Source organism: Ciconia boyciana, chromosome 6, assembly GCF_034638445.1.
Source record: "Ciconia boyciana chromosome 6, ASM3463844v1, whole genome shotgun sequence".
NCBI classification, from domain to species: Eukaryota; Metazoa; Chordata; class Aves; order Ciconiiformes; family Ciconiidae; genus Ciconia; species Ciconia boyciana.
In genome coordinates, this window is record NC_132939.1 from 62,107,254 (window position 1) to 62,131,384 (window position 24,131).

At 46.8% G+C, this 24,131-nt stretch overlaps 1 protein-coding gene across 4 annotated transcripts in view; it reads left to right on the plus strand.

The window, feature by feature from the left end:
* The first annotated feature begins 1,116 nt into the window (after nt 1-1,116).
* The window catches only part of CEP170B (centrosomal protein 170B), a 60,493-nt gene continuing 37,478 nt past the window's right edge, over nt 1,117-24,131 (plus strand). For 3 of the 4 annotated variants that reach the window (XM_072863891.1, XM_072863892.1, XM_072863893.1), the window contains exons 1-2: nt 20,753-20,805; nt 22,163-22,301. In XM_072863891.1, the coding sequence (XP_072719992.1) occupies nt 20,755-20,805; nt 22,163-22,301 (190 nt within the window). In that variant the 5' untranslated portion in view covers nt 20,753-20,754. Of the gene's footprint in view, nt 1,237-2,837; nt 2,974-14,969; nt 15,060-18,150; nt 18,230-20,746; nt 20,806-22,162; nt 22,302-24,131 lie in introns of those variants that run through there. The other variant, XM_072863894.1, reaches the window with a different exon arrangement.

The window sequence follows — 24,131 nt, forward strand, 5'->3', positions numbered from 1 at the left end:
AGCACCTGCAGGTCACTGAGAGACTATACTCAAATCCAATTGTACAGCATATAAATGCAAAGACATCTCTTCTGGCTGGAATTGGAGCCTGGGGAAACATCACTATAAACTTGTCATCTTCCTAGAGTCTTTCCTTAGCAGCCCATGCCAGCTGGAGCCAGGGAGCCAGTGTGTAGCTGCTGCTGTTTGCAGCTCCGCTGACTTCTGCAGGAGGTGGGGGCTCTCTTGAAAAAACTTTTGCATCGGCAAATAGTTGCATCTGTTATCACGATACTCAGTTTTCCTCTCAATGGGTCAAAAAGCATTTATTGCTCTCCATACTTACTGCTCTTGCGGAATGTTCTAGTTACCTACAAGAGAAAAGAACCCATAAAATGGCGCGTCCTTTCACAGCACCCATTTCAGGATCTTATTCCATGCCCACATCCCTGAGGTTAATTCAGTGCTGTCAACCGCCTTTAGGTACTGCCCTGCAAGAGGACCTGAGGGCTTCATGTGTAGGTGGATGGCAACCTACTCCCTGAAGCCTGGTGGAGAGTGAGGGAGAAGAGGCTGGTGCTGGGACCTGGGTTGGAGAAGAGGCTGGTGTAGGGACCTGGGTGGGAGAAGAGGCTGGTGTTGGGACTCAGGCGGGAGAGGAGGCTGGTGTTACGGCTTGCGTGGGAGAGGAGGCTGGTGTTACGGCTTGGGTGGGAGAAGAGGCTGGTGCTGGGGCTGGCTCCAGCGGCTAGAGGAGGCAGCATCTCCTGTCCCCCAACCTCGGGCTCGCCTGCTGGGCCTCCCAAGGTCGGAGACAGCCACATCCACATGACAGAGGTGTCGCGAGGCTCCCCTTACGTTCAGGGAGCCCCTCAGAGAGCCTGAAATGGGGGACGCTGAACCAGGACAGGGCTGTTGCCTCACCGCACTGAGGAGCCATGACCCAGATATCCCGTCAGCCTCTGTCACACCTGCCGTTCAGGTGCCGGGCTCCCGGAGGGCCAGCACCGGCCACGGCCCGAGGCCGGAGCCGGCCTGGCGGGGGGGCGGGCCGGCCCGATGGGCCGGGGCAGGGCCGCGCCGGCGGAGGCGGTCGGGCCGCGGCCGGGCCCGGCGGCTGGAGCCGCCTCCTGACGTCGGGAACCTGCCGCGCGCGGGGGCGGGGCGGGGCGGGCGCCGGGAGCGGCCCGCGGGGCAGGCAGAGCCGGCTGGCGGGGCGCGGCGCCCGGCCTGCCACCGCGCCGAGGGCCGCAGCAGGTAGGGCGGCGGGGGGCGGGCGGCTCCCGCCGCACCGGCCGGGCGGGGGCCGGGGGGGGGGAGCCGGGCCCCGGCAGACAAAGGGCCGGGCCCGCCCCCCGGGGGGGGGACCCCGCGCCGCACCGCACCGCAGCGCAGCGTACCTGGCCCGCCGCGGCCCCTCGGCGGCTCCGGCTGGGGCTGCCCGCCCTCCCCTCAGCAGCGAGCGCGGCCCGGCCGGGGCCCTGGGGAGGAGGCCGGCCTCGGAGGCCGCCCCGCAGCCCGGCTCGGGGCGGTGCGAGGCGGCCACGGGGCTCGGCCGGCGGCTCCCGGCTCCCCTCCCCGGGCGCTTTGTCGGGGAGGCGGCCTTTCCCCGGCGGGGCCGGGCGGCGGGCGCGGTCGGTCGCATGTCGTGACACGGGCACGGCGGCCCGTACCGCCGGCTCCCAGAGCGGCTTTGCATGTCCGCAGCGGCAGAGAGGGCGGCGGGCCGTGCGGTCCTTCCTCGTCCCCCCCCCCGCAGGCCTGCGCCTTGCCGGGGGGGGAGGTCATTCATCCTCTCCGCGGGTGTCACCTGCGCTTCCCCGGGGCCGCTGGGGCGGGGGAGGCCGGCGGTGAGGCCGGGGAGCGCAGCGCAGCCCAGATATAAAATTGAGATCTGCTTCCCTCGGTGCATTTAGGAATGCAGCTTCGATCCCGGGAGGTGGGTGAGGGGAAGGCGAGAGCCTGATGTGTGCCACTTTATTTTCCTTCAGCCAGGGAGAGGAAGATGCGATATTGTGGGGAGGAGAGGCCGCAGGAACAGGCTGCCTGCAGCCGGGCTGTAGCAGCGGCAACAAACAGGTGTGGCTGGGAGAGTTCCCGATAAGTGCCGCACGCCGCTGCTGCCCTCGCAGGTTACAGCTGCCTGCTCTTCTGCCTGTCGCGGGGGAAAGAGGGGCGGTGTACACCAAAACCCTGCGGTGGGAATTGCAGCCTGGGTTTCCTGTCTTGGGGTAGCAGCGTGGTTTGGTTTTTGGACCAGCTCATGCAGTGAGGAAGGAAGGAAGGAAGGAAGGATTTGTGGGCTCCCAACTTCTATCACTGTGGAAGTGGGATGAGCAATAGGGAGGCTGTTCTCCTCCCAGCACCGGTGTGACTGCTCCTGGGAGTGTACCGTGAAAGGTTATAGGAGCCAGGTTATGTCACCTTACTGATGTGCTGGTCCAGATCTTTGATGATGGGGGAAGCTCAAGCTGTGATTTGTGCACAGTGCCAGTGATGAGGAAATGTTCTGGAAAAGATGTCTTCCCCCGCCCCCCCACCATATTTCATCATTTCATTGATTGGACTCAGCTGTATGCTTCATTTTCGAAACAATCCTTTCTTCAGACCCTTAGTCTTACTTTACTGTGGGAATATTTCCAGGGCTGCAGAGCTCCTACACATGGCACATGGGCAGCAGATCCTGGCACACACTTCACAACCGCTTGTTGCCATGAGACATTTAAGACATGAACACAAAGTGCAAGAGGCAGCGCTGGGTCCCATGGCACAGGGAAATTTGGGAACTTCAGCTATGCACTGGTGTACTTGCACACTTCATTAATAGCTCACTGTGTGTTGTGGTTTTTTGTGTTTAGGATGTATAAAGATTAAGTGCCAAGCGCCAAAATGAGCGTGACTTCGTGGTTCTTGGTGAGCAGCACTGGCATTCGCCATCGGCTCCCTCGGGAGATGATATTTGTTGGCAGAGATGACTGTGAACTGATGCTCCAGGTAACATGGCTTTTTTTTTGTTGTTATTTCTTCTGAAGATGCAGTAGATGTGAATGTAACGCTGGGGATCTGTAGAGATGTTGCACGCTTTCTTCAAATGACATCTTTGAAAAGGAGCTTCCTTTTTTATGTTGAGTCTGCGGTTCCCATGAAGACTTCATATGTTTGTGAAAGTGCAAGTGAGGTTTCTTTCAAATTGCTATGTCATCAGATGGATAGGAGCTGTAATGGTGGGAGATTAATCAAATAGATTAACTGTCTTGTTGCTACTAGAAGTAGTAAGCAGAGACATACCATTGTCCTGATCTGTGATTATGCTGCTGTTTTTTGTAGCGTTTAATACTTGCACTGTTTACTAGTATGTGTGATTTGAACAGGGGCAGGGGTTTTTGTTTGCCTATTTTTCCCTTTAAGTTTGTTTAAATTGTCAGTGCTTGTATGTCTCACTGAGGTTTTTTTATCATGGTAGGAAATACTGATGTTTAGCAGAGAAACTCTAGCTGTTGTGGTGGGGTGAGTAAAGTGGTGACCTCTTCCCAAAGTAATTGTGTTACTTGGGCAAACTTGCAGCTTCTATTAGTGCTTCCCATACCAGTATGTCCCTCTGCTGGACCTAGTCCAACGTGTCTGAAGTGTCTGTGGTCTGATGTTTGACAGGATAATGTAATGGACGTCACTCAAAACAAATGGAGCTGGAATCCTGCAAAGAGCTTTTGACAGGAGCAGATTAGCTCAGGAATTTGTGGAAGCTCAGAATTAAATTAGAGTTTCTGCTAGACCCATCCCATGAGTACTTAAATGCAAAAAAATGTTTGATTGCACCTGCCTGTCCCCCTTTTGCCCCTTTACGAAGGTGGCAAATGTGCCTGTTGGTGGCAAAATTAGGAAGCTGCACAACAGGAACTCCCTCCCCTGTAGTTACGTCCTAAATGCTTTGCTGATGTTCTACCAGGCAGGCTGTGTCTGTAGTTACTGCAGGGATTTTGTATCATATGTTAGCGGGAGGTCTCTTTAGAGGGGTAGAAGCTCTTGTACGAGGTGTACTTGGAAGGCAAGGTGTTGTCTAGCTGTAATAACATGTTAGTGTCCACAAAAGGAGGGCTTGCAGTGTTTGTACTGCTCTGCTAGCTGGTAGTGCTGCAGTGGTAGAGTCTGAAGCATACTCCTGTTTGACAGCAAATCATTTGTTTGGGTTTTCCTGTGAATCACACTGTCTTTTATTTCATGTTTCTACATGTCTGACTGGTGAAGCATTTAAAGGTGGGACATTAAAAATGTGTTCTCTCGTGACCTGGAGGGATAAAACATACACTGTGGCCTTGGTTTACAGAAACAGCCTGTTTTAGGGTGCCTATCTTAATACCTTTTGAAGGTACTTGAGTTTTTTTTTTACTGTCAGGGTTCAACACTCTGAGAATCACATGTCTCAAGTTGTGCACCCTAAAATAAAAGTACCAAAAGTCATGCTTAAAATGCATAGCTTATTTCTCTGGTTATTTATGGGGTTACCTGGACAGCGTGGATTGTGAGCCACTCCATACCACATGGAATATTTCATGCTTCTTTGCAAGTCTGAGCTGGCTTGTCAGTGTTACGTGTGGACTAGCAACCTTGTGACACGCTACATTTGCCATGCTCTTTTCTACAAGGTAAATGAATTGGGATTACTGGAGGAGCCAGCAGTATCTGTGAGAGTGAAGCGGTTGTATTTGGCAGCTCATAGGTGGTGGTGGTATTAAAGGGGGTTTTCGTTATTTCACCAGAATGAAGGCTCTGGATTGTCTGTAAAAGCTAGCTGCTTATGTTCATGGGGTGAGTTACATGTGACTGTTTATAAACATATTAGTTTACTATCTCCAGTAATAAAGCTTTTTCTAGGATCACATGTAAGGTCTTATTTTGAACAGCACAGTACATTGTTTTCCTAGCCATTTGCTTATAAAGATGTTTTCCCGAGCTACCTTGGCCTCCAAATGAGATGACTGTAGTAAGTCTCAGTGCGGAGGAGAGACTGTGAACAGAGACTTGATATTCAAGCAAAGTTGTGTGTGAGCAGATGGAGGATGAGATCTAAAAATAGACTTTTTTCCTACTGTGACTGTCCATGTCACAAAATCGTTGTGCAGACTGGCACAATCATTTGTCTTGGGGAAAGCTTAAGAAGCAGGGCAGTTATCAGAGCAGATGGACAGAACTCTTGTGACAGCGTTCACACCTATAGTATTTCTGTGGTACTGACCCTGAAACTCTATATTCACTGCACAGTTATTTTGCTTATATATTTCAAGATATTGGCATTTAATCCCTTAAAGTGCACAACTGGGAGCAGACTGGCAGTGTCTGGGGAATGGACTGGATGACCTGGTCCGTGTTTTTTCATCTCTAAGACTGTTACTGTGTAGTGATTTCATTGTGATACGGTTTGTGGTTCCCTGTTGAGATCGTGTGTATTAGACGGTGCACAAACATATGACACAGATAACCCTTGTCCTGGAGACCTTGCAGTCTTGCCTTTCTCATTTTACTGTTTTAGGAGTGTCTTGTCTTTTGATATTTTCTTGGAACATGTTGTCTCAAGGTATCAGATCCCTAAACAGCAAAAAATGATGGCTTTGTCACCAAACAATCAAGCTTTAGTTTTGCCTGTGTTTACTTATTTCATACAGGTACTAGATTTGCTTTCTGGTTAACAAAGAGGTGAAGAGAACCAGAGTCTTCAAGCTTAAAATTAAGTAGGTTTGATAGTGGGGAAACATAATCTACCTTGAAATCTTCTATACCTACTAAGAGGATTAGAAATATTTTAAATGTTTTTGCAGCACTGTAAAGCTTCTAGTACAAGTAAACGTGAGATTTACATTGGGTTTGAATGTTAATGCATGGGTGAAAATGCCATGTAGCATAGCTTGGCATGCACAGCTTTGTTACGCAGAGTCAAGGGCTCAGTTCTGCCCTTTTTCTGAAGAACAGTGCTTGATTTCTTCAGCAGTCTTGCTGGCTCCCTTCAGGTAACAGCCAACAAACAGCAGGAGTGTGGAAATCTAGAGCTTCACTAACTTGCACTAGAGTGGTTTTTTTCTGTGAAGCTTGGTGGTGGTAGGAAGTAATTCTCTGAAAAGGTTTACTTTTTTGTAACGCCCCCCTCCCCCTTCTTCTTGGGGAAATATAGTTGCCATTTTTATCAGCTTTGATCATTTGCTTAATGTGATGGGTACTTACTCAGGGGCAAACATTTTGCAAACTCAAAATTTTAACTTAGCCATTAAAACCTTTCCCTCTGCCCCTAAACAAAGCCTCTTTTGCATTTTTGCTAAATGTAAATATTTAACAGAAGGGAAAGCTGGATCATGATTTCCCTGTTTTTGTTTGAGGGAGATATGTTTATTGGAAAATTTGGGAAAGCAAAATGTTTAACCAGTCCTCCCGTGCGTATTTCCCTCCCTTTAGAGCGATGATTTGGGCATGCTATTGTCCTGTGCTGGGTGAGGTTTTACATGTGGGTGTGAGTTATAGCAGGAGTAGGTGTGGATGGCATGATGCTTTCTGTTTTATGGCTTTGTCCTGTGTGCCTTTTAAGACAGCTAGCTTGACACTTCCTATCAGGAGATACTGTTTTCAATCGCTTATAACTCTGCTAAACTTCGTAACTGTTTGGGATGAGAGTTTATTTTCCAGGTGTCTGTTTTAGGCAGTGTGTTCTGGATGCAGTCAGCTCCCTTCTTTGGTCTTAACTGTGAGCAACTCTGAGAAAAATGCCATTTTCTTCATGTAAAATATTTAAAAGTATGTTTAACCTGTTCTTTGAAGTTCTGAAGTTCTGGCGTTGTAGAGCTGGGGGGTGATTTTTTCAAGAGTGAATGCCTAGGTCAGAGGTGATTTTTTTTTTTTTAAATCACACCTCTCCCCCCCCCCCCCCCCAATCAATAATCTAAATGTGTTTGACCAAGTTCCAGACGTTTGAAAAAAAAGTTGGACCTTGCATGTGGTCAGCAGGGACTTGCTTGATACTATTGTCTTAAGTCATGTTTCATCTGGGAGTGAGGTTGGTGAGGGGGATGGATTGGAGAACAGAACTGTTGCAGGCTGGGCAAAGAGGAACTAAGTGCAGGGATGCACAAGGCTGGGGTTTAGATGTAAGAGCAACTGTGCTAGATTAGATCAAGGTGCATCTAGCCTGGTATCCTGACTCAGACAGTGGTCAAAGCAGCTGTTGAGGAAAGTGTGAGGACAAGCCAAGAGTATAATGATACTTCCAGATACTTCCTCAACCTCTTGCCCTGTGTTTCAGGAAGCCAGAGGCCAGATCTTTGCATTTAGTCATTGGATTTCTACTCTATAAAACCTTACCAGGAGATTAAGATTTGTCTGAGCAGGGAGGCACAAGGAGTCTGTCATGTGCAGAGTGAGAAGAGGAGCAGCAGACCTTGGAAAAGTGGAGGGTGGATATAGGGCAGAAGCTGTTCAGTGTGGGGAAAGTGGGCATTACAGGACATGACTGCGGAGCAGCATCTCCCTTAGGCCTGAGATGGACTCAAAACTCACTTTTATTCTGGTGTCAGCAGATAGCTGTGAAAGGTACTAGCCAAGCATCTGTCACTGGTCCATATGGGACATCGCATGCTGCTTATGGTATCAATTAGTCAGTTCAAGTGCTAGGGGGCTTGCGAGCTGAACGTACAAGTTCGTTCTGCTGGTGAATTGGATAAATGGTTACTTGATACTGCTTGAATAGGCATTTCCCTCTTTTAGCTTGCTTTGGTAAAAAGCTAGGGAATTACAAGCATTCTAGGCACTGAAGGAACATTCTTATGGCTGCTAAATCAAGTGTTTATAACTGTGGAGCAGTTACGACATACCAGTGTGAAGATTGCCTGTGTAATCCTGCTTCTGCCCCTGTGTACATAGGCATGAAGATGCAATCTGTTATTGTGTCGTTACCGGATATTTTTTCCCCGCAGGATCTGTTCCATGTTTGGTACGCAGGCTGTACAGCGCACTCCACAAATAATACAGTGCGATGACGAACTCTGCGTGTATGTGACATCTGGTCAAATTAAGGTTTCATTGGCCTGACGTATCCTACCTTCCCCAGGCTGTACTTGATAATACGATGTCTCTCCTATGTAGTTTAGTAAGTGTATACGTAAACAAGTGCGAATAGGTGTGGTTTAGTTTGTCTAAAATATTATGCTGGGAGGAAGCAGACAGTGTGAACTTGGTAGATTATCTTTTTTTTGGTACGTCTAGGTGAATTCACTGCGGTGCAGAAGTCGTATCCCTCCATCACTCAGGTATTTCCTGCATTGGGAGCTCCCAGTAGAAGCCATGGGGAATCTCTGCTGCCTTTTGTGTCCCCATCTCCTTTCCCGTGGAAGCGTGGGGCTGGAGTGGGAAGCTGTAGCTGGGACAGGGTGGAGCCCCACTTGTGCTCTTTTGCTGCAGTTATCCAGAGGGTGTAAACCAGCACCTAAGTCAGTCCCTGGGCGTTGGGAATTGCAGTGATCCCGAGACAGTCATTCATTAGGTGTCACAAGGGAAGTAGGTGTCTTACAGGCAGAAGGGAAAGGATCTAGCCTTGGGAAGGCTCTGCTTTTTGACAGGTAGTGTTTCCAGGTGCCTGGGCAGCACCTGTGGGAGGAAGGATGCACATCCCGTATTTCCAGGCCTAGAGTTGTTTTTTTGGCTCTTGCCTCTCCCATTGTTTTCTGTTAATGTGCACTTGATGGGAGGATTACGACGTCTGACGAAATGTGGGTTGAGGAGGCTGGAGGCACGGCAGGACTGGCAGACCTGGGAGGGGAGTTCATTGCTGGAGGCAGGGTAGGGAGAGAGGCGATGGTGGCACTGCAGGCAGGTGGTTATTAGGGGTGAGAGGGCTGCACATGCCTGGCAAGGTGCTGGAAGCCTGGCCTGTGGAGGGAGGGTTTGCCCCTCTCTGGAGCGGGCGGGGAAAAAGGGGACCCCTTCCATGTCTGAGATCCTGATCCAGGCACTAGCACGCAGCTCGGCTGCGCTATAGAAATTCAGGTTTCTGCCCCACGTAGGATGGTGCTTTTCCATGCCTCCTGGGTGGCCATGTAAAATGAAGGGAAAGCCAGTGCATCTGTGGGCAGCATGTTCCCTGCCTGCGGTCAGGATCTGACCCTGGGTCACTTGAACCAAGGCTCAACTTTGGGAAAGGGGAACCAGCAAGCAAAAACCCATTCTACCCCAAAACAACGGGTTAAGTTGTTATGGGAACTATGCCAGCCTTCCAAATCCCTTTGCCAAGCTGTGGGATTACAGTTTCATTTTCCTGGGGGATTTCTCTCTTTTGTTCAGTGTCTTATTTTTTGCATGAATCCTGAGGCCCTGGTCCTGCCACAGATCCGCTAAACCCATGATCTTGACTGCAGCAAAGCTCAAGGCAGGAGCTTCTGCAGCATGGGAGCTGTAATGTGAGTTCAGCTTCAGGATGAGGTGGCTACACCTCCTGAAGAGACATTTGTCTGCTTAGGCAGAGTCATTTAGAAACCAGCAACACATGCTGCTGGGAGTGATCAGGCTGCCTCTTGTGGGGGTGTCTCACTTGCAACCAGCCTGGGGCAGGACAGAGCATTCACTAATATTCTGGAAAAGTACTGAAGTGGCCAATATACACAACTCTGTGAAATGCATCGTGGTGAAAGAGGGAGACCCAGTGTTCATATCTGTCATTAAATGTTATCTGGGGTTTTACTTTTGAGGAGCAAAAATCATATTTCAGGCCAGAATGTAAGGGATTTTTGTTGTGGTTTTTCTGTTTGGTGGTGTTTTTGGTTTTATTTTTTTTTAAAAGGTGGCTTTGCCTGTCTCCCTTCTAAAGTGGGATGCTGGGAGAGGTTTGTATTTCCTTACTGGGACACTTGTGCAGAGCACAGTACTGGCAGAAATGTAACCTGTTCACTATGGAAAGTATTTGAGCAAATGTTTATTGCATGCTGCCACCAGAATGCTGCAGTTATCTTGTGCCAGACGTGCACAACAGACTGCAGTGAGGAATAGGGAAACTGCTCTTGTTTTGTTTATTTTATCTCCAATACCACGATGTCTCACGGCACTGGCAGGGCTGAGGCCCAAATCTCAACCCCGAGCAGCAGGTTTTTGCCTATGGTAATTCTCCTGGGGAAGAAGCAGCATCTGTATCTACGTAGACAGCTGAGCTGCGTCTGCTCCCTGGCCCTGTGGGGAAACGCAGGCTGTCTGGCTGTATTTCTCCTCCTGCCTTCCTAAGCAGGTCTTGTTTCCTTGTGGGTTTTGCTTGGCGTCTCTGCAGCTCGTGGTTTCATCTTGGGTGCCCTGTTCTATGTATTAGACCCTTCACCAAACACAAAGCTCTAGGGTTATCTGCAGCACACGTCGCCAGCGTGATATGTACCTCTGTGGAGGCTCTTGTGTGCGTCTGAAGCTGCTTTTGCTGCTCCCATGCAAAGCAGGGGCTTTTGCTGATTTGATACATGCAATTTTGAGAATCACAAACGAGCTGCCTGGTTGCATGTCTAATTGGAGACTGATGATCCAAGATGTTGGTACTGGTGTGGGACTGGCAGACCCAGAGGTGCCATTCCTATCTGTGAATTGGACTATCTGTTTAATGTGATCTTGGTAGAAAGAAGGGCTATAAAATACCTCTGTCTTCAGATACATGCCTCATGTGCATTTTTTTCTAGTAGGTATTTAAAACATGATGCATTGTAGATAGTATGATGGAGAAGCAGGACAGCCTTATATTAGGAAGTGATTTGAATGTCTGGAAATGCAAGCCCTGGATGAGCTTACTGTAGTAACAAATCAGTGTCCATGTTTTCCCTTCAGAGAAGTGTAAATGTTGTTAATCAGAAAAGCACACACTGTGTTTTCCCAAGGGTTGCTTTCATTCGGTAACAGGTCCAGTGTTGGGACATGGTGAGAACGCTGCGTTCTTCCTTCATTCCCAGCCTCTCCGAGTGTAGCCTTATTTCTTGCCTGCAGATCACTAGTTGCTTAGGAGGACACCTCCCTTCCCTGCATTCTTTTCCCCTTCTCAGTCTTATCTCAGGTGCTCTAGCTCTGGTTTTGTTGTTTGGATCCAAGCAGAATCTCAGTGATCCTTGCCATAGCTTAGGAGTGCTGCTCACCCCATTGCAAGTGCTTTTCTGGTGAAACAGATTAATTGCAGGGTGTGCCAGTTATTTTCTGCTTTTGACATCTGGGTATAGGCACTTCAGGTTTTTTTAACACTTTATTGGAAATTAATTTTTTTTTTGTGCTTGGACCCCCGTGTCCCCTCCTGACAGATGGATCAGTCTTGCCTTTTGTTGTGGAGGTTGTGACTGATCATAAGCAAGGCTCAGTATTTGGTGCAAGTGTGCATTTAAGCTAGGGAGTCCTCTTATACTTGTGATTCAGTCAACTTAATTGCAGCTTTTCAATTAATAGATGCCTTAAAATCTTTCCAGTGGAGTTGCAGACCATTGGGAGCTCTGCACCTGTGGGCTGCTCTGCAATATGTGTCGACTCAGGCTTCTTAAATCACTTTCTGTGATTCAGTGGGTCATGCATTATAAACCACTGGCCTGCTGGGCTGAAGTGACTTCTGCAGGACTGTTCTCAGGCTCTGGACTGTTACCAGTCTGGAAACTGGTTAGTCTTTTCTTTGGAAGTGGGATTGAGGCAGTCTGCTCCTCTCTGAGAACAAAAGCACAATCAGCCGCTGGGTTGCTGCTGTCACTGCACACAAGAGCTGTTTATGTTAAATGTGACTGATGTTGAAATAAACCACACCTCGCTTCTCAAGTAAGAGTGACCTTTGGCAAGTCTGCATCAAAATAAATAAGGTGTGATTTTAGCTATTTTAAGTTGAGTTTCCTTGGAGACAGGCCCTTAGGAACTCCTGCTGCCAGTTCCTGTGATGTTTGCTGGTTTAACATAAAAAAAACTAAGAAAGTTCCTCTCTTCTCCACAAAAGCATGAAATTTCACAGAAGTGCGATCTGTGTAACAGTTTGCTGTCTTCCTGGTGTGCTCTTTAAAGAGATGCTGTGAGGTTGTATCAAGACTGTGGGTCAAGATTTTGCATATAATTTTGACTCCTTTTGCAAAGGGCTGTTGTGAACACAGCTGAAACTTCCTTGAAAGATGGGAAGTTTTGGCATAAATTGGTTCCTTTGGTGACCTCTTCCTGCTTTTATGTAGGGGAATATCATGCTGCTGGAATACATCTCTGCTCCCCTGTGATGACCCTTGTCTGGTTTGGGACCCCTGAGTGGCTGTAGTCAGCTGTTGTGAAATACAGCAGCCCAAAGGCTGTGCTGACTTACATCAGGGTCAGATCCAGGGCAAACTGGATTTCTGGGAGACAGCTGGTTCCCAGAAATAAACCGTTTTTTAAATGACCTGTGACTTGGTACCAGATAAAATCTACCCTAATTTTTTGTGTGGATTAGCTTTTTGGGGTAGGAGCCTTTCTACCCTTGGAAGGGGGCTAGAGGGATTGTTCTGCCTTTAAATTCTGTTAATCTTTAAATGAGTGTCTGTGACGTGCTGTAAAAAGCTAAAGCAAACACTGCTGCACCACTTAATCAGTGTTCCCTCACATCCCGTTGGGAACAGTGATGTCCACAATTTTGGGTAGCAGAGGGACCAGGGAAGACCTTGCATCTGTGCTGTGTAGGCAGGACCCCTGTGCACGGTTGTCTTTGAGTCTATCAGGATTAAATGTAGTTATATAAATGCCTATGGATGGGGAAAGGAGATTTCTACCCATAGTGTGAGTGGGGACTGTCTTCCCCCTCTGCTTTGTAGGTAAGGTGTGGTGAGCCCTCTAGGAGCCCCAGCCCAGGGGCAGTGCCTTATTGTTGTGGGGATGAACCCTGGGCAGGCAGGGCGGTGGTAGGAGACCCTCTTGTATCCTCCCAAAAGGTGTCGGGGCTGTGTGGCAGGTCAGGTACAACCCCAGCTCGTGTAGCATCAGCTGCTGCAATATGCGAGGCTGCAGCTGGAGATGTTCCTGTCCTCAGGGCCATGTGCAGAGGTGCAGGTCCTGGGCAGCATCCCTCAACCATCCTTACCTGGACCATCGTTCCCTTACGCTGCACATACCTGCCACAGCCACTTGGGCGATTGCAAATTGGACTGAGGGGCTGCATCTAATGTGAACAATAACAGAGAAGCAGCAGCTTCCTACTGCAGATGCTTAAGACCTGCCCTACCTTGAGGTCGGGACTGGACACCAAGCATGGGGATCGCATGAGAGCGAGGGGGTTGTGTGTGCCCCTCCTGGGAGGGCATTGCTGTGCGTCGCTTCCTGCGTTTAGGGCTTGGCGTAGCAGGAGATATGAGTGGGGTGTCCCCGACCACATTGTCTCTGCCTTTCCCTCCGGTTGTTGTTTGTTTCTTTGGGGAGCAGTTGTTGTCCGAGCAGCACCAGTTGGGCAGCAAAGCGTCAAGTACTGCCTCATTTTTCAGTTGGGACTCATGTGAGCTGACACCTTAAATTTAATTCAGCAATGTATGGATAACTATATTAGTGAGGCAGCTGGAGGCTTGGAGTCACCTGCCCCTTTCCTTGCTGCCTCTGCTTGCGGTGGCATGTCGCGAATGGTGTAAGGGACATCGCAAGGTGGAAGGACAGTCTTCTGGCCAAGTATGTGCTTGCTTCATACTGGTACTTCATGGTTATTCTGGAGGACAGGTCTCCTGGGCTGACATATGCTCTGCAGGTGGAGGAGGTGCCATTTATCAGCTGTTGGGATATTACCAATGTGCTTGACATTGGCAGGGGCAGAAGAAATTCCTGCAAATGGTAGCAGTTTGTCCAGAAAAAGCCTCTGTGTTTTCACCAAGGAATTCCTCTGAAACTATCTTTACTTCTGCACGCTTGCAAGGAAGCAGATAATGGCTTGCTGAGAGCCGTGCTGTGGAAACCAGCATGTTTATACTTGGGAAAAGGGAAGGACTTTTCACCGTGAAGTTGTTGGTTGATGCCCAGGAAGAGGAGGATTAGCTGACTTAGAGCCTGGCTCGTCTCCCTGCTCTGGTAGCACGCCCTACCCTCCCCTGGCCTGAGATACCAGGGAGGTCTCAGTGTCACGTGTGCGTGCTGATGGAGTGACCGGTTCCAGTGACTGGTTGAGGTCAACTGCAGCAAGAATTCAAGTTAGGAGAGGCAGTAGGTCTAAATACAGACAGTCTGGTGTCTTTGTAGCTGTAACATGCCATATTTCAAAATTTTTCCGAGATTTTGTTCTAATACTTCTTCCTCAGAAGTCTTATGCTATTCCTGCTGAAGTGTCATACTCTGTTTTGAAGATAAGGTGCGTTTGGTACTTGTGCCACTGGCTTTGCCACCATGCACCAAATCACTGTCCAGTTCAGTGTTCTCAAACCTAACTTTAAATTTGAATTTCCCTAGAGTTGCTTTCTTTTTCATCCCAAGTTTACTAACCTCCCTCCAACTTGGAAAACATCCTAGAATTTAAATCAACTCCAGGACATAATCCTGGGAACAGTATACATTGTTGTGAATAAGTTTGGTTTGTAACTGAAGAAAATTATTTTTTTCTCTTTGAAAAATAGGAAGAAATCATCCCAAATAGGAACATCCCTAGTGATGAGGCCACCAGCTTCAGCTGGTGAAAAATGGAGCTCTTCTAGTTTGCACTGGCTGAGATCCTGCCCCTCAGGCTTTCAGTTTGACTGGTTTTGTTTTCAGTGTGTATTGATATAATTTATTGAAATTATGGCATAGTCTTGACAGCCTTCAGTGATTCCCCCCCCTGCAAATAGTTTATTGTCTTCAGTGAACTGTTAAAACAACCATGGAAGTGTTTACTGTTTATCCTTCTGTTATTTATAGTAGTAAATAATATTTAATTCTTTCTGCTTTTCCCCTCTCTCCCCCTACCCCATATCAAGTTAGTTTAATGTCTAAATGTTGCTTTGATTAACGGTGTCTCTTATGCCTGACCGATCTCACATTCATTGTGCTTTCATTGCCAGTCCCGCAGTGTCGATAAGCAGCACGCTGTAATCAACTATGACAAGGAGAAAGATGAGCACTGGGTGAAGGATCTTGGGAGCTTAAACGGCGTAAGTAGCAAACCTCCCAGCTGATGGAGGTGAACACGCGGCGTGCTGAGTCTGCAAGCGCTTGTGCACTTACTTAATTCTACTGTTAGACCCTTTTGGGTCACTGCAACTGTTGGCATGAGTTAAGCTAAACATACATAATTATTTGCAAGGCCTGAGATGGAGGTCATGTAGCATCTCATCTTAGAAGAGAAAAGCTTTGGTGAATATTGTATTTCTTTTTCCCTTTCTTCTGGTGTCCTTTCAGAATGCTTCAGGGCTCACAAAATCATAGACCCTCTTGCAAAAGAGGAGGAAATAAATTCAGTCTCATTTTGGGGATGTTAACATTAAACTGGTGAAGATTCTGGAGCAGCTGTTCAGCATGAGCAGGGTGACCTTTTGGCAATTCAGTTGTCAGTGCACGGAGTGATTTATGGGATGATGAGACATTTAATTTCTTTGGGGAGAAACTATTTAAAACCACCTCTTTTTTTATAATAAAAATTGCTCTTTTGCCTGCCTTGAGCGTGGTTTGCGTGAAGACCGAGGGATAATGTGAGCCCAGAACAGGGAGCTGAGCCTGCCTGAATCTTAACCCTTGCTCTGGTCCCAATTTATGCAGTGGTGTTAGGCAGCTCGGTGAGGACTTTGTCTGCCCACCTGAACTCTGTGATTTTTAAATACACCATCGTAGTTAAAACTGTCCTAATGTCATAGCATGCCTCTCTTTTGGCTGTTTCTTCATACCAACGGAGCTATTCCTCTGCTGGAGCAGGTCTAAGCTAGATTCACATAACTGTCTTCTCAGTAGGGGTTTTACTGCAGTCATTGTTTTGGGCTTAGAAACAGAAGCCCTCCACCATCACAACCACAAAACCACAAGATGAACCCAGAAACTTGTACAAAAACAGTGGCTAAAGCAGACCTCAACTGTTCTGCCTCTTCTGGCATCTGAAAACAGCAAGAATGAATGTTAATCCTTTGCAGCCTAGTAGCTGAAGGCACAGAGCCCTGCTGAAATGGGAATATTTCCAGTAACTAGTCTGGGCTCTAGCTGGATCCCTGGTTCAAAACCTATGGTATTTAACTCATGGTGCAAAATAGCAGCTGAAAATTTTGCTTGCAAGAGGGGGAAGGCTTGTACCACTAATTCTCTTCTATCTTCACATGCTAAAGCATATGAATTTAAAACATTTTAATAATAGACTTGTGCTCAGAGGGACAGTGGGATAAAAGGAGTTATAGCAGTGCCTGTCTTCTGCAGCTGGTCAAACACACTTCTGTTGGAGAAGACTGTTGTGGCCAAACTGAATTTATTTTGTGTGAAAGAAACATAGGTCCTTATTTGAAAATTTTCATGAAAACTTGTTTTCCCCCCTGAAACTAAAGAAGTCACTTTTGAGGACCTTGATTTTGATTCCATTTTCAGAATTTGCTTTCATTTTGTATTTACTTTATGGCTTGTCAACAATGCATTATATAGCTTTGCTGGAAAATCTGGTTCATATTAATTGTCGAAATGTTTTGTATTGTTTTTATTATAATGTTCAGCTGATTCTGCAGTCTCTATTAAGGGTCTTTTGGTTTTGAAGGTAGCGTTTCTATCTGCAATAAGCAGTTTCCTTGGGTTATTTTATTTGAAGTAACCACGGACGAATAGGTAACAACATCAAAATGGGGTTTCTGGCAGACTTTTGTTTTGCAGAAAATTCAGCAAATAATTATTCCTGTTCCAGATCTGACTGTTGTGGGATTTTTAAATATTAAAAAATTTCATGCAAATAGGAATGCCGTGCCTTTTAAGCAGCTTCACTGCTTTTATTCTGAAATTACAGGCTTGTTCCCCAGCTCTTCTGTAAATTGCCAGGAAGCTGGGAGCTGTTGTCTGCTGAGGTTCTAGTTTCCTGCTCTAGCATTTATTTTTCCCCTGTGGTTAATACTTGGTCTTATCATGCATGTTTGGCTTGGCTGAGGTAAGAAGGCAGAAGGAGAAGACTGTGCCTCAGTGGTGAAAGCATGTAAATTCATTTTCTAGCATAATTTTGATTCATCAGAGTGTAGCTGCATTTGTATTGAGGCTATAAAGACCCAGCAGTGGGTTCCTGGTCTGTAAGGCTGGGTGAATCCCACCTTGTGAGGTAGGGTAACTCCTGGTGTCTGTGACTGCCCCAGGTGCAACGGAGTGCCTAATCCCCATCAGCACGCTGGTGCTTCTTCAACTGAGTTCCTGATTTATTTTTATTTGGCCTAGGTTATTACAAAAGTACATGGATTTATTTGTGAAAGATGTCCATGAGTGCTTGATTTGTTCCTCCGTTGTTCTGCGAGAATTGTTCCTTAGGGGGTCCCCTCGGAAAGCAAGCATCTGAGACATCCGAGACGTTTGTTCACAGCTATGAAGTACATTTCTTGCACCTTTATAAGGATAACTTAAGTTTCTTTGGGCCTCAGTTAACTGCCCGGAGCATAGGAAAAATGAGTATGTGAATCTTTTGCACGAGGCGCCTGTTGTACTGATATATGCTGTCATGGACAGTGTGGCCTCAGACATCATGGTGATGCCACTGCAAATGCTTGTGTTCCTGTGCATTTTCATTTCCTCCTTCCTCTGTGATAGGCTTTGCTTGTTAAATTATCAGGCCTTGGGGCTGGCACCAGTCGTCTTTGACATCCAGTGGAAAGCTGATTCCCAGCTCAGTAATTAGAGTCTGAGGTGCACCGTTTGCTGCTCTTGCTGGTTGTGAAGGGTGGAGGAGACCCGAGAGCATCTGAAGTTCCTAACTTCAGGCACCTCATTTACGTGTTCAAGTCGGGGACTAGAATTTCATTTGCAGTTGGTGGAAAGGTAAATCTCCCTAGAGGTCCCTTCAGAGTACCTTGCTTTGAAGCATAATTGGGGTGCTCTAACTTGCCCATGGGAGCTACTTGCTGGTGTTGATTTTTCTAGGGAATTTAGCTCCTTGCCTGGCTGACTTTGTGCTAGTGCACCCTGAATGTGTGCAGTGCCATTGACAGATGGGCATGGGTGCCCTCCAGGAGCCCCGTCCATCTGAGATGCATCACCTTGATACCCTCAGTCAAAAATCATTCCTGTGCTTCTTTTCTGCAGACGTTCGTCAATGACGTGAGGATTCCTGACCAGAAGTACGTCACCCTAAAATTGAATGATGTCATTCGCTTCGGCTATGATATCCTTCTCACCGAAGAGGGAGTGGGATGCGGTCTTTGATTGGGTTTTGTTCTGTTTGCTGCATGGAGAGTTAACAGTGCTAATTGTGACTAATGAGTAAGGGTGTTTGTTTTGCCTCCTGGAGCCTTTGGATGGCTCATAAGCTTTTGTTTCTCCACCATGGACCTGATTCAGAGCATATTAATCATGGTGCCTGCTTACCTTCATTGGACTTTGAATCAGGCCCTGCACTGGCAGTAGTGACTGTGGAGGTAGTGACTTTTTCTTTTTATTTGGGTGGCAACTGTAGCTGGTACCAGCCGGGGAGCAAACATATTTCATATGCTTTTGTATGAACTAACGTCTTCCTATTTTCTTGCATCCAACTTGTGTGTTTTTTGTTAATCGTTTCCCTCAAATCCTGCTAGTGTCTGCTAAAACACCTTTGCCTTCGTCCCTTTCCTTTTTATTCTGATGTGACTGTATGACTGGCTATAAGCATAGATGTTGGAATGCCTTTGTGAGCCTGCAGAGCAACAGTAGTAAGTAGAGGCTCCTATTGCTACCTTTTCATGTCATCTAATCCTTTTTTTTCACTTTGTTCCAGTTGCTTCTGTCTGCCAAACTTTACCCACTCAGGCTGAATTTAGAAGTAGCAAGTGTCTTCTCCAGGTTTCTTTTTTCTTTTGTGGAGAAATTTCAGTTAAAACAGTCCAGACATTTCTGAGAATAGAGGCAGAGACTAAGTTTTACCATTGGGGAGGGGAGGAAGTGTTTGGCTGGAAAACTTGTGTGCATCCTTGACCCCAAGGCCACATTCTTGTGCCTCTTGTTGTGCCCATGGTAATCAGTTTGTGCTTGGCCATGCTGTAGCCCTTGAAAGACTCCAAACCTTGCTGGAGCCCAGAGAGCTGAAGCAGCGAGGAGAGGCTGAGCTCCCCTGTTTTCCAGGGATCTGGGTACCTTGGCTCTAAGCAGTGACAGTGCAGGAGCCCTCACTGTTGCAACAGGGATGCTTAAATTGATGTGTGTGCAATCCTGGAAAAGAGGGTTTTCGAGGCCTTGTGTAAGATCATACTTTCGGTCTTGGTCTTGCTCTGTCTCTTGCTATTTTAGAAATAAGAAATCCTTGCTTCACAGTGGTATTTCTTTTTTTTCAAAGGGAGGTAGTTCCTGAATCTTTAAAAAAAAGAAAAAAAAAAAAAGGAGACAGATCAGTGTTTGAGCAGGGTGCAGTTGTTGGGAGTTCAGGCATACATGGGGGGGGGAAATACGGAGTAGCCCCTTACTGAGTGCTGCCCAATAAGAACACTGTCATCTGGGATCACATCATTAAAGGTGGCGTCTCGGTGCACTGATGAAGCCTGTTATAGTCCCATAGGCAACCTCAGTTCTAGCTTTTCTTGACTTTGCAACTTTGCAAATGTGCTTTTGATGTAGCTGGTTATGTGTCTTATGGTCTCTAGATGTCTGGGGAAACTCGTAGAAGATTTGCTGTGAACTCCAGTCTAGCGAAGGCATAAGCCACTGCCTAGAGAGTGGGTAGGTTTTAATGGCTGCGATACAGGTTTAAACTTTTTATAGAAAGCAATTCTGAGCACTAAGCAGCTGAGTTGAAGTGTTTAGTCCTGCAGCCCTTACATGGATATTCATGTGCAATGAATGATTGCATTTATGAATTGTAGAATTTATTGCCCTCAACAGGAAAACTTTAAAGAAGGTAGTTTTTAGAGTCATCTTTTTACTTCAGCTTAGTTGATATGGCAGTTACAATCTCTTCCTGTCCTTTGCTGCTTCAGTGCCACTGTCTTCAGCAGTGCTTTCTGTGCATACCGTGTTCAGCTCAGTGTGGATGGCAGCATCTCCTGAGGTCTCGGTCAGCTGTGCGCTGTTGCATAAGAGCGTTTGTCTCTTTTCCATTTACAGTTTCACTTACAGACTGTGAGGAGTTTCCCTGCTATGCCAGTTATCACTTGGTTTATTTTTAGTCTAACATTTTCCATCTTTCCTTTTTCCTCCCCTTTGCTTTGTGCTCTGCTGATTGGATTGATCATCATGACATTGCCAGATGCTTCCCTTTTTTTTTTTTTTTGTTTTTATGCAGTGTCGCTGAGGATTATTGCCTAGGCTCAACCATGCTGAACGCCTCCCTTCCTAAGAGGTGACGGCAGCTCATGACCTGATTTCCTTTTCATCCAGGAAACTGCAGTGGCTGAAAGGCCTTGCCAGGGCAAGAGAGCACCATAGTCCCAGGCATCCCTGCACAGAGCTGCTAGCGCTCCCCCAGGCTTCTCCTGCCTTGCTCCCCTTGTCTGCTGCCCTTCAGTTGGCGTGGGTCTGGCCAGCAGACATGATTGCACGCTCTCTTGCAAAACATGCACAACAAAGACCATGGTGGGATACAGCGCAGACAGCTTTTAGTATCCAGCATATTTTAAGCTGCTCTGGTTTTATGACATTATTTTCGTTCCGTGACCAAATGCTAGTTTTCTCTGTCCATCCAATTCCTTTGCCATTTCCTTAACGAGTTCTGTACATTCGAACATGTATGTCCTGGAACAAATTCAACACAAAGTCCCAGAAGAAGCATTAAAGGTAAGGCTGTCTGTATGCAGGTGTATTTTTAAAAAAATTTGCTAAAGTGCTCTAGGAATGGCCAAGTAGACTGAAATATTAAAATAGTCTTGACAGCAGTGAAATGTTCCATGATGTGAGGCTCTCCTTGGACTGGGACTTAATAAAACCTTCGTTTGAGGAGAGATACATTTCCCAGTTATCTCAGCTCTGATCTCTCTTATCCCTGTGCTAACATGTAGATGAAGTTATTTATGATTTCATGACTGCCAACAAAAAAGGTTACTAAAGCTGTAACGTATTAAAGAACGGTCAGCACATTAGCTTGTGGGTGAAGCACAGCAGAACTTGTTCCCTCCCAGAAGTGGAGCGCAGATGCCTTTTTTGAGCATGGTGACTTAGGCCAGCTCCATCACACTTCCTCCAGCAGGCTTAATTTATTAAAGTGAATTTATTAAAGTTTGCTTAATTTATTCCTGTATATCATCTCATTTTTGCCTTCAAGCTCCCGATTTTTATTTACTGAGCAGTCCTCTTATGAGTGAGGTGTTTTTTAAACAAAGAGTTCAGTAGCAGGTATGAAATATTCAAGCGTCCTCTTACCTAAAGCAGAAAAGCAACCCCCTCTAGGCAAGAAAGCTGTCATGTTCAGCTGAGGGACTGGGCTATCAGTGCCAAGCATCACCTCTTGGCTAGCAGATACTGTCTTTTTAGCCCTGGTTCCATGTTTAGGACTTGGAGAGGATCAGAAATGTACGAGCTAGAATTGGGCAAATGATTCATTGAACTTACTCAGGGGTAATCTGGATGGGTATACCTTTTTATTAATTTACTTGTAATAAACCCACTTTTAAATAGCTCATTTACTATGTTAATGTGGAGCCTGTTCTAAGGCAGAATCACTTTCCTAGCTGGAGAGAGGGTTTGGAGAGAAATAATTAAAATGTATTTTAATTGCCTTTGCTGAAAAACTGAGATAATGCAGATGAGCACCCTGAAAGAATTTATAATGTTGCTTTAAGAACAAAGGGGATTTCAGGATTTGAATCCTGAATGGAAAATGGCCTAAGTTCTGATTCTTCAGTTTATTCTTTAAAGGGTTTCCTAGTTAGCTGTTTTGCAGAGCTAAGTCACAGTGACCTTCTCGTGGACTAGAATTGTCACTTAATGTCTTCCAAATGGGGTATTTGAAAGCCTCTCTGCTGGCATTTCTGCTGTTCTGCAGCCTCTACTCAGGCATGCTTTCTTTTTGCTGCAGAACATAGCTGCGGTATTTGCCTTTGCGTGATCCGTTTGCGGGGAAGGGTTGTTTATCTTTTCCAATGGGGTAGGACACAGATCGATGGGCATCCTGCAACTGTTGCTTGTGTCTCTGCAGCATGAGAAGTACACCAGCCAACTTCAGATGAATTACAAAGGCACGGCAGTGAAGAGGGCGGAGCAGCCCATGGAGCACAGTGTCTACACTGAGTCCCCGCAAGCAAAGCTAGAGAAAGGAGAGAGGAAAGCAATTACAGGTACTTGCTCAGGAACCAGTTAATCAAGATTCAGAACAAAATGCAGCTTGAGCCCTGCACTGGGTCATGATTCTGACAGTACAGTGTTGTGGGTTGTGTCTAGGAGCAGTTCCAGAAGGGTCATCTCTCTAAATGTCTGAATTCCAGACTCAGTTTTTGGAGATTCAGCCTCCAAACAAAAATCAGCTGGCGTGATGGCTCACACATGCCTTGTCGCTGTGTGTGTGCTGGAGAACCTGTGGGTTGAGCAGGTTTGGTAAGTTCTTTGGCACCTGTCTGGTCTATTTTTAATTTCCTAATCGTGAGCTGGTGTTTGAACAGAGACGGTGACTCAGAGTAGAAAATGTATGGCTGCTGTGGCGTGGTGCTGGCAGGCAGGCAAGCAGAGAAGCAACAAGCCATTTCTTTCAAAAAGCCCTGTATGGTCTTAAATGGCTGTATTTCCTAATGTGCCAATATGTGGGATTGAAACTGACTGCCAAACTGGGAGACATTTGCTTCAGGTTCACTGTTCCCCAGCTGCAAACCTTTTCCATTTTAAAAATTCCTTCTGTTCTCCATTTCTTTACCCCCTGCTGCCGTCCTGTAAAGACCCTTTGTCAAACTTGTTTCCACCCTGTTCCCCATCATGATGGGCCAAGTCCTCCCCAGCAGTCTTGTCTCATCCATCTCACCCAGCTTCCTACCTCCTGTACATACTGCCCTGGCAGGTCTCTCCCCAGTTCTGCTCAGATATCAGTTGGTGGCTTTCTAGAGCTTGATGATGCACAGGAGGAACAAATACGGTTTTAAAGCATCCCAGTGACGGATGACTGCCAGTGGTGGTCTTGTGGCACCAGGATGGCAGAGCGATTGGAAAGCTTTAGGGATAGCAGAGAGACTGCCCACTGGGTCTGTTGGAGGAAGAAGCAGGGAGGTGAATGGAAAGAGGATGGGCGAGTAAGAGTGAGACAGCATCTTGGGTGAGGTCACCTAGAGATAGATAACAGCAGCTTTCTAGAAAAGTGTACAACTTTGGGTGAATCCATTAAGGCTTCATGATAAGTAGTTGGAGTGGGTTGGCTGACCTTAATCTCCCATGTATTGTCTTTGTGAAAATCCCTCTAAACTGACATAGTGTACTAAAACAGCATAATTTTTCTCCCCGGTCTCGTTGTTGCCTCCAGCTGTGCATGGAAGCACATGCACAGGCACCCACGTGCCCGACTCCCATTTTCCACACCGCAAAACCTTTCTTTGTGTTGCTTTGTGTTGTGTTGCTTCTTTGTGTCTGTTTGTCGCCCTCCCCCATGGATGTGGTGTTTGTGACTTTGCCTCACAAGCGTGCAGTTAAAGGGATGAAGTTGGTAATGATTAATCATGACACCGCGGAGGGTGAGAAGAGGTGAACCTCACTGGGGGGAGAGCTCCCCAGCTGCCTGTCAAGGGGCATGGGGTTCTTGAAAAGCTTTGCCAGTAACTGGGCCAGTTTGTGTTTGCTGCTGCCTGGTTGCATGAACATTCTAATTTTTATTCTTGCCACCTTCCAAAATACACGCTGGTTGGTTTTAACCTGCATAGCGTAAGCGGTTGATATTTGGAACATCTTCAAAGTCAGGACGTTGTTTGAGTAAAGAGTTAGAGTGACTCTTCAGCAAGGTGACCCATTTCTCTAGCGTGTGGTTCGCAGATCTGCATTTCTGTCGTCGTTAGTGGTCACAGACCATTGGTCCCAAGGCAAAAAGGGCTGTAAGAAGTTATTGGGGGCTAGTGCTGAAGTATGTCACGTGCAGCGGGACTGATGGATAGATACGAAAAAAATCTGAAGTGCTGCTAACCCCGCTGAAAAGA